Here is a 17,438-nt window from a genome sequence, read left to right on the forward strand (position 1 = left end):
GTTGAACACTTTCTACTGATTGATCAGCAGGAAATCTAACAAAGTCTTTCTGCATACACAGAACAAACCACTCATTTGACAATAGAGAGATAGTTCATCTGCACTGTCAGACTCAGAAATCTCCATCAGATCAAACTACTCATATGCAACAGCAGAGAGGAGGTTTGTTTTGACAGTGATGAGCTTTCTTTAAAGATCAGTGCGGGTACACTTAGAGACACCTGTTTCTTTTCACTCACATCTCTAATTCCCAGAGTGACACAATCATTTCACAGGGGGTGTTTGAGTTTCCTTTAAAACTGTATTTATTCTGCTTCAGATATTGACTCTGAAAGAGTTGGGAGGAAAAAGAGCTTTTTGATTTATTATCTCTTACAATATTAACCTTGATTTCACCAACAAACTGTCTCAAAATTGTCTCAAAACTGACTACTCTCTAAAGAATTTGTTAGACAATTATTCCTGTCATTTTCTCATTCAGGTTCACATATTAAATCAATCAGTAATGTTTCTGTAAGAATGCCGTGCTGTTGTATTAAATGTATGCAGAAACAGAATTGCACAAATATCTATACTTCATGTAGGTAAAGGACAGAGAGAAAATAGTAGATCTCCTCTTGGATTCAGTGTGGCCTAATTCCTGGAACTCCCAAAGCTCTACGGTAGTTCAGTAACACTGCATAGGATGTCAGAATTCTGAGAGGTTTTTTAATGTGTGGAATGCATCTTTCAGGAACACAACTATCTCGCTCTTGACCACAGATGATGCCATGGTCTCTATTGACCCAACGATGCCAGCAAATTCGGAGAGGTAATGATCATCATGCTGAGACTTCCCATGCCAAGGAGAGCTGGCTCCTCACTGCCTTCTGTTCATTTTCCCCTCCCTTTTAAACATCACTGGGAAAAGGTAGAAGCTAGAAACAGTTTAGGAGTCCCCAAAATCTTTTAGGGGGAGAAGGTCTACGATTAGAAGCTTCTGCTTTCACCCTGTTATATTCATCCTGCCCGTCCTCTTTCCAGACAAACAAAAAAATAAAAATTACATTCTAACGGAAGAAAAATAGCTCAAATGTCAAATCGAGAATAATGAAATTCTGCAAACTGCAATAACAGACTGTATTTACTTCTGAGAATGAACTACTAAGGAGGATATCTGGCAATGTCATTTGGGGTTCTTCACCCCAATCTGAATTTCGTAGTTTCTTATCAAAACGCCCATGTATACACACACACTCAGAATGTGGGCCCTGAACGGGGAACTGGTGAGGTGGCTAAGACCTTTAGATTTTTAACTCAAACTCTCTTGCCCTCTTATTCCATATGGGCCAGAAAGCTGTATTAGAACTGATGTAACACACTTTACTCTCTTTTACAGAACCCCTTACAAAGTGATACCAGTGGCCATCAGACAACTTTCAGGTAAGACACCCAACAACATTTTCCCCATAAAATGGTTGATAAACACTTGAAACCAGCAACAAGGCCTAGTGGAAAGAGCATGAGTCCGGGAGCCAAGAGACCTGGGTTCTAATCCCGGCTCTGCCACTTGTCTGCTGTGTGAGTTTGGGCTAGACACCTAACTTTTCTGTGATTGTTTCCTCATCTGTAAAATGAGGGTAAAATACCTGTTCTCCTTCCCTCTGACAATAAGCCTCACTGTGGGACAGGGACTGTGTCTAATCCTCTAATATTCTATCAACCCTAGTTTTTGGCATTTGGTAAACACCTTTCAAATGCCAGAATTATCATTATTAACTCAAAGCATTGTAGAAGGGAGGCTAAGTGTGATGAGAATTTTTTTAAATTATATGAAAGTGGTGACCACTTTCTAGAATTAGAAGATTCCATAAGCATTAATCCATAACCACAACCCATGAGAAGCTACTGGGGCCCAGGGGATAAAACATGGGCCTGGCTCTGCCACTTATTTGTTGTGTGACCTTGGGCGAGTCTCTTAACTTCTCTGCATTTCATCTGCAAAATGAGGATGACGACTGCGAGCCCCACCTGAAAACCTTGCATTTACCCCACCACTTAAAACGGTTTGTGGCACACAGTAAGCACTTAAATACCATCCTCATTATGATGTGGGACTTGAACTGTGTCCAACCTGATTAACTTGCATCTTTTAGGACAGTGCCTGACACACAGCACTTAACATATACCATAAAAAAATCATACATGACAATCATAATGTTGGACTGAAGATTAGGTGGTGTACAAACAGAATCCATACAATGCTCTCCTCCCTAATAAAATGCAAAACACTAGTTTTCTAGAGCTCAAAGCGGCTGCTGTATCAGGCCAGCATACACTTGCTCACCAAAGTGCACTGCCCACAGCAGCTATCACAGTGTTACAACTCAACAACACTTCAGTATCCTCCCCGTCCCTCTCGCTGCCTTGTTACCGGCGCCTACTAAAAAACCAGACGGGCCGACCACAAAATGAGTGTCTGAAACTGCTAAGTCTCGTCCAACAGGACCAAGCCGGAATGTCTTTAGGTCTTTTCTGGAAAGTAAAAACTGCATCCAGAATTTGGAGAGCCCGTGGCCCGGAGGCCAAACTGGGGACTTGGTGGGAGGGTCGGACTGGTGCAAATTCCTAGGCTCCTGATAAGCCAAAGGGGGTCAGAGGTCGGCCAGCCAACACCAGCGCCCACGACACGTCCCCACTGACCCAGAGAGGGGGGCTTTAATGGTTGTCTCCCATCCCCAAGCAGTGGGGGAAGGTGGGGAAGCTACAAGCAACCAGGGGAGAGGGAAAGACAAAGGTAAAAACGCACAGACCTTGTTTCTGCTCGTCCCTTCGGCCTCCAGCCCTCGTGGACGGGAAAGGGAGAGAAGGGTGGGCTGCCGAGACTGCGGGGCATTTAGTCCCATCGCTAATTTTGGCTGCGTCGTTGTTTCTCCGAACTATGGTGGCAGCAGAAAGTTGGGACTGGCAGGCGGGGCAACTCATTAGCCTTTTGTATTCAGAGATGAGCACTTTTCTAGTGTTTCTTCTTGGGGTGCTCCAGAGACACAATAGCACAAAGGCGTCCTTCTGGCTCCGCCGGGAGCTGGTACAATAAAGCCCCGAGGCCCAGGTGAGAGAGCTCAACGGGGAGCCAAGCCAAGCACGGGAAGCCAAGACACGCACGTGAAACGGCCAGGGCCCCTGGAGGTCACAGCTGGCCTTCATTTCCTAATTCGCAAGGACTCTAGTCCTCCGGTACGTGCTGTGAAAAGCCCCTAGCAGAGCTCACAGATGCCACTCCTGACCCCCCAAGGTACTCTCATAATGATCATTGTGGTATTTGTTAAGCACTTACTATGCCCCAGGCACTGTTCTAAGTGCCGAAATACTTAGATGATTGGGAAGGATCCAGTCCCTGTCTCACATGGGGCTCACAGTCTTAAATCCCCCTTTTACGGATGATGGAACTGAGGCCCGGGGAAGTTAAGTGATTTGCCCAAGATCACACAGCAGATAAGTGGTGGTGGCAGTTTTAGAACCCAGGTCCTTCTGAATACCAGGCCCGTGCGCTTTCCGCTAGGCCACGCTGCTCTCATCCCAACAGTAAGGGGGTGGCAGACACATGTAAGGGGGTGGCAGACACATAAGAGAAGCAACGTGACTCAGTGGAAAGAGCATGGGCTTTGGAGTCAGAGGATGAGTTCGAATCCCGGCTCTGCCACTTGGCAGCTGTGTGACTGTGGGCAAGTCACTTAACTTCTCTGTGCCTCAGTTACCTCATCTGTAAAATGGGGATTAAGACTGTGAGCCCCACGTGGGACAACCTGATTCCCCTGTGTCTACCCCAGCGCTTAGAACAGTGCTCTGCACATAGTAAGCATTTAACAAATACCAAGATTATTATTATTATGTCTGTGGCATACAGTGTGTACTGTATGATAACTACTCTGCTAAGTACTGGGGTAGCTACAGTACAGTCAGCTCAGACACGAAGGGCTCACAACCCAAGGGGAAGGCAGAACAGGTATTTGATCCCCATTTTACAGATGAAGAAACTGAGGCACTGAGCAGCTTAATTTTCTTGTTCAGAGGCACACAGCAGGCAAGTGGCAAGGCTGGGGTGGAAACACCAGTCTCCTGATTCCCGATCCTGTGCTCATACCTATAGGTCACGCTGAAAAAATACAAAGACGACGGTAAATCTGACATAAGCAAAAAGGTTTCAGGTTCCTCAGGACTCGGACCTATAATCACAGGTTCTAAAAGTTGAGGTGACCTTATGCTGCCCCTGATGAGGGCCTGGGCTGAGGGATGAGGCAGTTGGCTTTATCTGTGATGGTTGACCTGGAGGATAGGCAGGGATGAGTTTGCTCTCTGGGCCTTGCCTCTCTGGAGGCCTTTCCCTGTCTCTGGAGCCCTTCCTGACCTCCCTGCAGGTCAAAAGTTCCTCTGGGTTATTTGCTCCTCTAAGGTCAACATTGGCTGGGACTCATAAATCCCTAGCTGAGGCTACGCCCTTCAGCTGGTCCAGACCAATATTGTTCCTGTTTCTCAAACAGCCCTCTCTTTCCAACTCCATAGGAGAACCCTGCTGAGAACTAATATAGCCCAACATGCCATGGGGATTAAAATTTTGAGTTCCATCTCCCTGGGAATGGACCGGTGCTCCCAGAGGGCTAAATGACCATGATATCCTTATTTAGGACATCTCAATGATCACTAACATCACTTCAGAAGAGTCCCTCTTTCCATCTCATAAAGGATTGAATTAAGGCCTAGGCCCCTTTCGGCCTCACTTCTGTCACTCAGGGGAGACCCTGCTGGCAGTGGTGATAATTGGGTGAGCAAATGTGGATCAGAGACAGACACAGGCACGTCCCCGGTTGTCCTTCCCACCCTGAGTATGCCCAGTGTTCGTGGTTGCTGCTGTTTGCATTGCCTGTTCCAGGGGGAGAGGACAGGGACTCTACCTCATAGGTCATAGACTTTCTGTGGAGAGATGAGCCACACCATCTGTGGCCCTGTCACGCCAGCCCACCATGTGACTTCCTGCTGTGCTTCTGAGGTTTTGATGTCAGAGAAGCAGCATGGCCTAGTGGATAGAGCCCAGGCCTGGGAGTCAGACCTTTGCATTTTGGTAGGTTCTCTGGGCTTCACTGGGTCTCATTCTCAATGCTGGAAAGCATATTGAGAAGCAGCTTGGCCTAATGTTGAGACCCAGGCCTATGAGTCAGAAGACCTGGGTCCTAATTAATTAATGTTGGTATTTGTTAAGTGCTTACTATGTGCCAAGCACTGTTCTAAGCGCTGGGGTAGACACAGGGGAATCAGGTTGTCCCACGTGGGGTTCACAGTCTTAATCCCTATTTTCAGATGAGGTAACTGAGGCACAGAGAAGTTAAGTGACTTGCCCACAGTCACACAGCTGACAAGTGGCAGATCCGGCATTCGAACCCATGACTTCTGACTCCAAAGCCTGTGCTCTTTCCACTGAGCCAATTCCAACTCTGCCACTTGCCCGCTGGGTGACCTTGGCCAAGTCACTTAACTTCTCTGTGCCTTAGTTTTCTCATCTGTAAAACAGCGATTCAGTAGCTATTCTCCTGACAGCTAACCCCATATGGAATTGGGAATGTGTCCAACTTGATTATCTTGTATCTACTCCAGCACTTAGTTCAGTGTCTGGCAGTTAGCACTTAAATATCACATTAATTATGATGACTGAAGGGAGTCAGCTTTGTCTGGACTAGGCACAAGATTAAAAAAAAACACTTCTCCAATAACTACTATCCCACATTTACTCCATTTCTGTGGTCATGAGTTGGGACTTTTTCAGCCTTACAGTTTCAACCTCTAGGAGAGAGAAAGCAGCAAACATGAGCATCAGCTCCCAAACCACTGGGAGAAGTGAGAGGAACTAGGGCCTATCCTTACTTCACACATTGCCGTGATGAAGGCCACAGAGGTGGCTAGTCCAGCACTAGGGAAGGGGACAAGAACAGCATTTAGATTCAGTGCTACGGCCCCTGGGACAGAGTCACCAAATAGCTGCCAATTCCCTTAATTAATCTTAATCAAAGGATTAAAACATGTTGGGGCTCTGATGCCTGGGTTCAAACTTTGCCTGATATTTATGAGGAATGGTATACTACATCTTGCCCCAAATAAGTTAATTAGTCTGGGTCTGCCCTAGAAAATTACCCAGTTAATTCCATCAATTTATAATAACTGCGGTATTTGCTAAGCACTTACTATATGATGAGCACTCTACTTAACACTGGGGTAGGTACCAGAAAATCAGGATGAACACAGTCGTTTCCCACATGGAGCTCACAAGGCCAAGTCCGAGAGAGAAGAGGTATTTATTCCCCATTTTATGAAACTGATGCACAAAAGTTGTGACTTATCCAAGGCCACACTGCTAGTAAGTGGTGGAGTCAGGATTAGAACCCAGGTTCTCTAATTTTGCTCTTTCCACTAGGTCACATAGCTTCTCTGAACTACCTGGGTATTTGAGGGCTGAATTTTCTGGATAACTGGCTGGTGGAGATCCAGCCTAAGTTTTCAAAAGTGTAACATAGGTTTGGGTGCAAATATAAAACACAGCCTTTATTTAGCAGATAGTATTCTCTCAGATACCAAGGAGTCACTGAAATCTCAGACAGTTTTTCTAGTAAGGATTAGGCCCTTTATCTTCAATATCCCATGACACTTATGTACATTCATCAATCAATCAATGGTATTTATTAAGTACTTTGGGCATTCAGTAAGTGCCTAAGTCAATACCAATAAATCTCTACATTTCTAAATCACTTAAAGACCTTCCTGGAAGATTTCCCCTATCCCCAAATCAATCAGTGGTATTTATTGAGTCCTTACTGCTTGCACAGCACTTAATTAGGCACTTGGGAGAGTACAATTCAATAGAGTTGGTAGATACATTCCCTGCTCACAAGGAGCTTTCAGTCTAAAGGGAGAGACAGACAAAATAAATTACCGTTATGTATATCGGGGCTGTGGGGTGAACATCAAATGCTTAACAGGTACAGATCCAGGTGTATAGATGATACAGAAAGCAGAGGGAGTGGGGGGAAATGTGGGCATTGTTGGGGAAGGCCTCTTGGAGTTGTGATTTGAATAAGGCTTTGAAGGAAGGGAGAGCGATTGTCTGTCGGATATAAAGGGAAAGGGGGTTCCAGTGCAGAGGGAGGACATGGGCAAATCGGCAGCAAGACAAATATCGAGGTACTGTGAGTACGCTGGCTTTAGAGGAGCTGATTGTGCAGTTGGGGATGTAGTAGGGAATCAGGAAGGTAAGACAGGAGGGCAAGAGCTGATTGAGTTAGAAAAGGATACTGTTCTGCCCAAAATCAAGGAAACCAACCCTGTCTGAACTGAGCCTGAGAATTCTCAATCTTTAAATAGCTTGGTCATGTGCCCAAAGAGACTCCAAGTCTGCAAAGCCTCATCGTCCATCTCTTTCAGTTGACTTTGCTTATGAAATTATGAATCGGAGATTACATTAGCAGACAGAAAGGAAAAAAAAAGTTTGGGTACCAGCTGGGAGCCTGCGACATGTAGGCATCTTGAAACAAATGCATTTGTTTTCTAGTTTTAAACAGACCAGAGAAATGGACCTTTACCTCTTTAAGAGGAAAGGACTGGCCATTGTTTAATCATATATCTTTACTGCATTCTAGGGTTATAAAGGCATACATTTTCATTTTGAAATCTCTTTTATTGCATCTATAAACAGCAAATTGCCTATGACTGCTCCCTGGATTAGAATGTCCTAGTACTTTCAGGGAGTTTTGACAGGGGGTGGAAGTCTCATGAGTGGTACACAGCGTTTTAGAGGCATAGGATAAATTATAAGATCTCCTCCCTTCTGGGAAAGTCACCGCCAGTGCAATTGAGACTCGATGAAGAGGAGACACAGGGAAAGGGCTCTGTGTTTATTCTTGGTGTTGGACTCTGAGACCTTTCAGCCCCGGTGGAGGGTAAGTGGAGACAGCACTCTCTTGCTATTCTAAATAAGAAGCTCCCTGTCAGGCCTGCTTTGTGTCTGCTCTCTGCTTTTGGAATGGGAAAAAAAACCCTTCCCGAGATCTTTCAAGGACCTAATCTTATTTGCCCTCGTGTTCGATGAGCAGGGAGCTGAAAATGCAACAGAAGTAAATCTGCACTTTCACTCTGGGGGGCCTCGCCTAAACTTGGGGCTTAAAGTCACCTACCCATTCATTCATTCAATCGTATTTATTGAGCGCTTACTGTGTGCAGAGCACTGTACTAAGCTAAACCCTCCTGACGTCCAAGTCAATATTTAGCTTGGGGAAATGTACTCTTTCAGCCTTGTGATAATGTCACCCTTACTAAGGAACAAAAATCATTGTGTAAAATACATTTTGCCTGTTGGTGTATGGGGCCGACTTAAACCTTTTAGAAATGTTTGTTATCCAACACTTAAAAGGTGTTTGATGCCTTTGCACAATGTAGAAGTAGAGTCTGATAAATCAGCAGAGCAGAGGAAACATAGTTTACGTCCATAGATTAGTAGAGGACAAATACATTCACCCTAGGGTTATGAAATCCTTCTCAAGCTGAGTAGAAAGCAGACCGGATTTAGAAATACAGGGGAATCTCAAATTTCCTCTGGGAACTTAACTGGTATTTTTGTGTGGGTGTGTGAAAGTGTGCAGTCACCAGTATTTAGTGTTCAATCTCTGTAGGCAAAGCATCATCCAGGGAGTTGTCTGTGCCCATTTGCAAAAATGGATTTGTCAGTAATGCCTTTGCTCCCTGTGGGCAGGGAACGTTTCTACCAAGTCTTTTGTACTGTACTTCCCCAAGTGGCTTAGGACAGTGTTCTCCATACAGTAAGCGCTCAATAAATACGACTGATTGACAATTTAGGCACCCAAACAATGGCATCTAAACTATCTCACTAATTGAAACAATTGTGGATTTTTAAAATAGAGTTATCTGGTTGATTGCCTCAGTCACTTCTTCACTTTGCTGCTATAGACCCTGGCTAAGTTAGCAACATTTTGTCCAGATGGCTGAAATCTTCCATAAAGAATCCATTCCTGGATATCCTTAGGGATGTTATTAGGTTGCCTCTGACAATGTAAATAACATCAGCAGATATTGGCAGCCTTTAAGTACTGTTGCCCTAGATGTTGGACTCCGAGAAATTGTATTACGATATGTGTCTGTCTTCCCAGATTTAAACTGTGAACCCCTTGTGGGGCAAGGGATCGCATATGAGTTGTTTATCTTGCATCTACCCCAGTGTTAAATAATAATAATAATAACGTTGGTATTTGTTAAACGCTTACTATGTGCAGAGCACTGTTCTAAGCGCTGGGGGAGATACAGAGTAATCAGGTTGTCCCACGTGGGGCTCACAGTCTTCTTCCCCATTTTACAGATGAGGTCACTGAGGCACAGACAAGTGAAGTGACTTGCCCACAGTCACACAGCTGACGAGTGGCAGAGCTGGGATTCGCACCCATGACCTCTGACTCCCAAGCCCGGGCTCTTTCCACTGAGCCGCCGTGCTTCTCTGTTATGTTATATTTAGCATAATGCTTGGCCGACGAGAAGAACCTTAATAAATACGTGAATGAATACTAATCATTTGGAAGTGAGGCTTCCAAAATTCACGTTGTGGGTCAGTAAGATTCTTGAAATAGTTAGCTGGTCCACTTTCATACCATCTTAAAAAATGGGACCAAACCAAAGAGTTTTTCCCATCTGTCAGCATGCTGCCTAAAGGTTCCTGGGCCACTTTGGAAAAGGACAGAAGTCAGTTCCTAGTTTGTTGGAGGGATCTAGCCTCAGGTCCTGTGGGCAAAATCTGGGGACCTGGAACCTTGAGCAAGAGGCCTGGCAGCCCTGGAGGCACCAGCAGCCCCCAGGAGGCTGTAGTACAGGAGGAACAACAGGCAGAATGATCGGAGCTCCTCTCAGCCCTTCGCTGTTTCTGAGGATCTTCTACAGAACTAACTCTCACACCCAAAAATCATTTTCAGCATTTCTGCCTGACACATTCAAAAGTTGTTTGGATAAAGACCCCACCTGGAAAATGAGTCAGAAAATAACAGATCAGATATTTACACAAGACCATCTGGAACACCTGAGGGCTCTCTGCCTTAATGTTCATTCGTTCAATGGTATTTAATAATGTTGGTATTTGTTAAGCGCTTACTATGTGCCGAGAACTGTTCTAAGCGCTGGGGTAGATACAGGGTAATAAGGTTGTCCCATGTGAGGCTCACAGTTAATCCCCATTTTACAGATGAGGTAACTGAGGCACAGAGAAGTTAATTGACTTGCCCACAGTCACACAGCTGACAAGTGGCAGAGCTGGGATTTGAACTCATGACCTCTGACTCCCAAGCCCGTGCTCTTTCCACTGAGCCACGCTGCTTCGAGCACTTACTAAGTGCACAGCACTGTTTCAGGGTCTGATGTTTCAGGGTCTGAATCGAGCACCAGCCGGGGGGGTGGGGTGGGGTGGGGTGGGACTCCCCCTGTCCCCATTGGATGGACTTGTGTGGATAGTGCAGCATTGTGGGCATGTCCACTCTGTCCTCTGAGGCATCCAGCGCAGGTCATAATGGAGGAAGCAGCCAGCCAGGCAGGCTCTAATCTGAAATGGACTTGAAACTCATAAATGAGCTTTGGGAACCGGAGACTGTGATCCAAGCCATCACATGGATTGGCTGGTCTTTGATGACTCCAGCCCGCTTCCTCTCTGCCCAGAGAACACTCTCTGCCCAGAGAACACCTTGTCTCACGTTTCTATAACATGTCTTGAAGAGAACACATCACTACTCTAATTGCCCAACATAAAATGCCCCCTTCCCGCTCCCCACACTCAGCACGATAAAGTCCCTTACTTAGATACTGCTCTCCAGCTTCCACTTTACAGCCTGCACATGCCGTAACCCCATGCCAGTTCCCACAGAAGGAAATGCTGCAAATCCAAAGGACAACAGACCGCTTGCCTGATCATGGCCCAGAGAACTCGGGGACAGGGGTGAATTTAGAAGCAGAAATGGACTACCCAGTTCCACCAGCATCCAGAGAAGAATTTTGCACTGAAGCTCAGTAATAGCTAAGCCAATCCAAATTCAGTTTTTCAACATTCAAAATTTGTTGACAGATCTCTGTGTTCCAGAAGTCTGCTGGATTTGGGTCTTATGAGTGTCTCCTGATCAGGTTTCCGCATTCTATACTCAACCTATTAATGTTTTTCAGAAAAAGAAGAAGTATTTCAGAGTGTATTAACTCAGCTTGCCGAACAGTTCTCAAGGTAAGCACTTTAAACCCAAACTCATATGAATACTATATAAATGGGGTGTGTGTATTTATATATATATATATATATAATATGTCTATATTAAATATATATATATTTAATATGTCTATATTAAAGGAGGAATTTTATAGTAGGGCTGGCTAGTTTTTTTCATGAGAAGAGTAAATCTAGGACTCTAGATCAATTATTTAATTTTGTTATGGGTTCCTTCATGGATTTGGGCTTGCTTTTCATGCTGCTGGGTTTATTTTGGTTCTTGTTTACATTAACCTTGAAATGTCAAATGAACATTCAATTCATTCTCTGGGAGCCAAGACTGTCAGTGTTGCAATTCAGTAGCCTAGTTCCCAGGCCAGCAGCTCACACTACTTGTGAGACTCAATGGGGAAGACAGATATCTATGGGCAAGGATAGGATAGAATAGAAATTGTGATATTTTGTTAAATCCTTCCTATGTGCCAAGAACTGTACTTCCTATGTTCCAAGCACTGGGGTAGATACATGATAGCTATGTTGGACCCAGTCCCTGTCCCACTGTCTAGGGGAGAGGGAGAGGGAGAAGAGAAATTAGATCCCTATTTTACAGATGAGGAAACAGGCAAAGAGAAGTTATGTGACTTGCCCAAGGTCACACAACAGGCAAGTGGCAGAGCTGGGATTAGAATCCAGTTGAAAAAAGTCTAGGTCTTGCACGAAGACCACTAAGGTCTCACCAAGGGTAGCCAAAGGGTCTTTTTATTCTTGGCTGGAAAACAGCATCTCTACACGAAACCCATTATCTTTTCTTTCTCTGATTTGTGTTGGCTCAGGGCTCCATTTTTTTAATTGTCCATCCATACTGGGTTCTTTCTGCAAAGCCATTTCTGATTTCTGTGCCTTCCACCAGGGTAGCAGAGAAAGATGCAGACATTCTAGCTAAACATATACAGCAAAGCTAGGAAAGCTACATGCTTGTGTTTTGAAAGGTTTTTTTTTTGGTGGTGTTCTCCCCCTAGGGCCTTTAAAATCAACGAACTGAAGACTGAAGTCGCTAATCACTTGGCAATGCTGGAGAAACGAGTTGAATGTGAGTGTTTTTTTTCCCCACTGAAATTCAGAACAGCAGAGGGGACAGCTTCCTGAGGTTGATTAGTGTGGAAGAGTTGCCAATCTGTGCTTACGAACTCCCTATAGTGGGTTTCTGCTTTTACCAAGTACCATTTTGAACAGCGGTGAATAGGACTTTTAATCACCTACATTCTGTCCTACTGAAGCCTCTCTATTCCAATCATCGCCCTTTGTTTGCCAATCAGAAAACAACTCTACCGTCTAAATTTGCAATGGACTAGAGGTCAGACCTCAAATCAAGACTAAGCTATTGCTCCAATACCCACTGGAAGAGAACCAGTCTTGTTTCTATAAAATGGGTGAATACGGCTTGCATTCTGCTTACCTCACAGGACTGCCACGAGAGATAGCTAAACAATTAGGAAATTTGAAAAGCTTTTTTGCAAATGTCAAGGGCTCACCCAAGCGTGCACACGTGCTGGGCACTAATGAGAGCACACATTGGGAGAATTAGAACGTAAGCAAATTGAAAACCAAATACGACAGCATTCAAGGTCACTGCGTCACAGAGCTGGCTTGATGTCTATGCCTGCCCCTTCCCCCCCCATCCAAGGTCACTTTTAATTACGGGGGATACTGTTTGGAGTAAATAGTGAATCAAATGTAGCTTGTAAAAGTCAGGGACTCTCAGTAAGAGGAGGCTTCTACCCAGGTCATAAGTGTGTGTGGAGATCTAAGGAAGAGACCTCAGGGAGCCACCAGAGGACTGACTATTCTGCGGCGCGTGCAGGTGGTCGAGACAGGCATTGTCCTGGGCAGTGAGAGAATAGTAGGGCAGCCATACGGATTGTGGGCAGATGCTGGTTCCCCAACATCTGTCCCTTCAGCCCTGTCAGGGAGCTGCCCTAGAACTGGCCCAAGCTCTGGGATGCCAGCTGACCCCAGCTTCTACCTACTGCTTCTGGCCTCCAGGGCAGCGAGGTGAGTATTCTTTTTTTTTCCTTCTTTCCCATCTGAAAATAGAGTAGCATCTCAACCAGGAACCCGCTCACTCTTTGATGCTGAGAGCTAAGGCCCAGAAGTGAGGGCAACCATCCCAAAATACACCTAGTACATTACTCTGACTCTAATATATTTTGGTATTTCCATATGCAGAACAGAAAATCACCTACTTGCTTGTATGTATAACTATGCACCTCCTAGATACCTTCATTTTTTTTCTAATGGTATTGATTGAGCACTTATGGTGTGCAGAGTTCTGTACTGAACACTGGGGAGAGTACAATACAACAGAGTTGATAGGCAAGTTCCCTGCCCTCAAGGAGCTTACAGTCTAGATGGGGAGACAGATATAAGTAAATTTCCAACTTATTGGAGTCCTGCTGTTGATCTAATGGAAAGAACACTGCTCTGGGAATCAGGAAACCTGGGCTCTAGTCCTGGTCCTCCTCCCTGTAGCTGGCTAATCTGGGCCACACGTGCCCATGGTAAAGGGCTAATAATAACGATGGTATTTGTTGAGTGTTTACTATGTGCCAAGCACTGTTCTATGTGCTAATAAGATTACCTGGTGTGGGCAGGGACTGTCTCTCTTTATTGCTGAACTGAACTTTCCAAGCGCCTAATACAGTGCTCTGCACACAGTAAGCGCTCAGTAAATACAATTGAATGAATGAATGAATGATTGGTCACAGACCCTGTCCCACATAGGGCTCACAGTCTCATGACAGTTCAGGACTACAGCTCACCCATCATTCCTGACAAGAGACTTCATAATCCCCAAATACAGGTAGCATCCATATACACACCTGTATTTGCATATACCATATTTCTGTATGGAGATAGATACGTACCCACACGCTAATATCTTCATTTTAGTGAAAATTAAGTTCCCATTCCTTTTTCAGGAATTCTGGCAACTTTTTACTCCCTCTCACCAGACACACATACACGTTTTCCCCCAATATCCTCTGTTAGGAGTAGGAATAATAGTATTTGGCGCTTACTGTGTGCAGAGAACTATACTAAGCACTGGGAAAGGTACAAAGATGGGAATTAGACTCAGTCCCCGTCCATAAGGGTTCTCCCACACTAAAAATAAAAAGGAGGTGAGGGGACTGGTGACAGATGCATAAGGAGAGATGAAATAAAACGCTAAGAGAACATGAAAACAAAAACGAAGATCAGTAGAGTACCATGGCTAGAGGAACAGGATTTCAGAATTACTTATATGCACCTTTCTGCCCACTGAAAAACCCTGCCTTTCTCTCTAGCTACAATTAAGATGGCAATAATGATAGCTAGAATTATGTAAAAAACATCTGTGGAAGCCTTCTGGCCTTGATGCATTATGGGTGACCTTTTCAGTAGGCACAGCCTCTAATATATATATATTATACATTCCTAGGGCTTTTTGCCCCTAAGGGGGAGATGAAAGGATATTGTTCCCTCCAGCAGGAGGTGAAACCACAAAGGAGGAGCCTGGATAACTCAACAGTCAACAGCAGGAGAGCCTGTGGAAAAACAGAGTAGCGGGAGGAAGATTTTTGCCGGGTTATTTTTAAAGAGCAACCCTCCCCTGCCCCAAACAGCTGTTCAGGCACTCACAAGTGTGCAAACACCCCCACCCCCACCCCAACTCTGATTTCTGAGAACCAACAGTAGGGAAAATTCTCACACCCAAAAGTTAACAGTTCCAAGACTGGTTTTGGAGGGGTAGGAGAGGAAAGCACTGTCCACAACTCTATATGCCTTTAGTGTTTATGCCTCTTCTGTATAGTTTTCTGGGAAAAAAAGGCCACTTTAGTCTTTCTTTTAGAGAATTTCTGAATTATCTTGGACCAAAGATTGTCCTATAGAAAGAAAACCCACTATTTCCTGATAGGGGATTCAAACAAAACAGGGATATTTGCATTCCTGTACTTCCTTCCTTGTGTGTTGAATGTATTCACACCAAAATAATGATGTTTTAATGGCTCTATAGTAACAGGGCAAAGGTCAGCTAACTAAAGCCTCCCTTTGCTTAGTGCTATGCTTTCAGAATAAAACACAAATAGCAGGAAAAAGTGATCCCAGTTGAAGAGTTTCTCAGAAACTCAGATTAGCAAATACATGTCTTCTAGGTTTGCCTTTCCTCTCTCAATTCAATTAGAGTGGTGGAAGAGAGAGAGGAAATATGTTAAAGAAGATTTTCCTCCCATTACCTTCAAGGGCAGGAATCATGCCTACTAATTCCTCTGTACCCTCTCAAGCTCATACTACAGTGCTCTGCACACATACTATTGACTGGTAGCATTAATAACGATAATAATAATAATAAATGTATCTGTTCAACACTTACTATATGCTAAGCACTGTACAGGCGCTGGGATAGATACAAGGCAATTGGGTCCCATATGGGGCTCACAGTCTAAGCAGGAGGGAGAACAGGTTTTGATTCCCCATTTTGCAGATGAAGGAATTGAGGCCCAGAGAAGTGACGGACTTGCCCGAGGTCACCCAGAAGACATACGATGGATCCAGGATTAGAACCCAGGTCTTCTGGCTCCCAGCTCTCCCATTCTCTTCCCACTAGGTGGGGAGAGTTGTTTCCCTTGCTGTGCATTTCTTTTGAGGACTCTCCTTATGCATACCCTCAAAGTTTGCTCCTTCTGAGCCAGAATGTATCTGATAAGGAAGGAGACTTGCAACTGAAATTCTTTGGGAACTCTCCATCAGACAACAAAAACCACTGAGGATCTCACTTGAAGGCTTTCCTCTGGTTGAAGACTATCAGAAAGATTTCCCTCCAGGGCTACTTGTGACTTGCACAGCCTCAAAAAATTTAATTCCAAGACCAAACTAGAGGGGTAAAAAACATATTAGCAGATTACCAGAGAAGCAGCATGGTCTAATGGAAAGAGCACAGGCCTGGGAAGTCAGAGGACCTGGGTTCTAAACCCAGATCCGCTGCTTGTCTGCTGTGACCTTGGCCAAGTCACTGGACCTCTCTGTGCCTGTTATCTCATCCGTAAAATGGGGATTAAGACTATGAGCCTTATGTAGGACATGGACCGTGTCCAACCTGATTAGCTTGTATCTACTCCAGTTCTTAGTACAGTGTCTGGCTCATAGCAAGAACTTAATAAATACCAAAAAAAAAATGTTGCCACAGCTGTGAGTTAACAAACCCAAATGATGCTCTGGCTCCACGGCTATAGCCTATGAGAGCCTTTTAGATCGGGTGGGAATTAGGGAGAGATGGTCCAAATCTGATGGCTGAGGAGCCCTAGCAGCAAACTGAAGTGGGGAGGAATGGGCTAGTCATTACCTTAGTTTTGGAGTGCTTTAAGAGTCTTCTGTCGCTCAAAAGGGTTTTTTTATTGTTGTTTTTGTGGGGGTCTTTTTAATGGTATTTGTTAAGGGCTCTCTGTCAAGCACTTGAGTAGATACAAATCAATCAGGTGGGACCCAGTCCCTGTTCCAAATAGGGCTCACAGTAAAAGTAGGAGGGAGAACAGGGATTCAATTTCTATTTATGGATGAGGCAACTGAGGCACTGAGAACTTAGGTGGCTTGCCCAAAATTATACAGCAGACAGTTGGTGGAACCAGGATTAGCACCCAGGTCCTCCCAGGCCTGGGCTCTTTCCACTAGCTCATGCTGCTTCTCAGAGTTAGAGGGTCTAGTGAATTCTTATTTCCGCTCTGAATCAATCAGTGGGATTGATTGAGCACCAAGCATGGTGTTCTAGGGGCTTGACATCTGTTCCTTGTCCTCAAGGAGCTTATTATCTAATGGGGAAGGCAGACAAGCAAAATGATTTCCCAATAGTAGGAGCAAGAAGATATAATTAAATATACATTCTGGAACTTTCTGGAGGTGTAATTTTAGGAGAGCTTTAAAGGTAGGAGAGCCAATTACTCTCCCCCCCTTCAAAGCCTTATAGAAGGCACATCTCCTCCAAGAGACCTTCCCAGCTTAAGCCCTGGCTTTCCTCATCTCCCGCTCCCTTCTGTGTTGCCCTGACTTGCTCACTTTGCTCTTTCCTTTGCCCAGCTCCTCAGCACTTATGTACTGTGCTGAAAATTACTTATCCGTAATTTTATTTGCATTGATGTTTATC

At 44.7% G+C, this 17,438-nt stretch overlaps 1 protein-coding gene and 1 long non-coding RNA gene across 6 annotated transcripts in view; one reads left to right on the forward strand and one right to left on the reverse strand.

Moving 5' to 3' along the window:
* LOC114805423 overlaps positions 1-17,438 on the reverse strand; it is a 98,635-nt gene that overhangs the window by 45,359 nt on the left and 35,838 nt on the right. The window lies entirely within an intron of this gene.
* The window catches only part of PDE9A (phosphodiesterase 9A), a 58,509-nt gene that overhangs the window by 15,151 nt on the left and 25,920 nt on the right, over positions 1-17,438 (forward strand). For 3 of the 5 annotated variants that reach the window (XM_029046511.2, XM_029046512.2, XM_029046513.2), the window contains exons 3-6: positions 734-811; positions 1,379-1,422; positions 11,227-11,281; positions 12,283-12,353. In XM_029046511.2, coding sequence (XP_028902344.1) covers positions 734-811; positions 1,379-1,422; positions 11,227-11,281; positions 12,283-12,353 — 248 coding nt within the window. Of the gene's footprint in view, positions 1-733; positions 812-1,378; positions 1,423-7,942; positions 7,962-11,226; positions 11,282-12,282; positions 12,354-13,039; positions 13,316-17,438 lie in introns of those variants that run through there. The other 2 variants (XM_029046516.1, XM_029046515.2) reach the window with 2 other exon arrangements.

Source organism: Ornithorhynchus anatinus, chromosome 18 (assembly GCF_004115215.2).
Source record: "Ornithorhynchus anatinus isolate Pmale09 chromosome 18, mOrnAna1.pri.v4, whole genome shotgun sequence".
NCBI classification, from domain to species: domain Eukaryota; kingdom Metazoa; phylum Chordata; class Mammalia; order Monotremata; family Ornithorhynchidae; genus Ornithorhynchus; species Ornithorhynchus anatinus.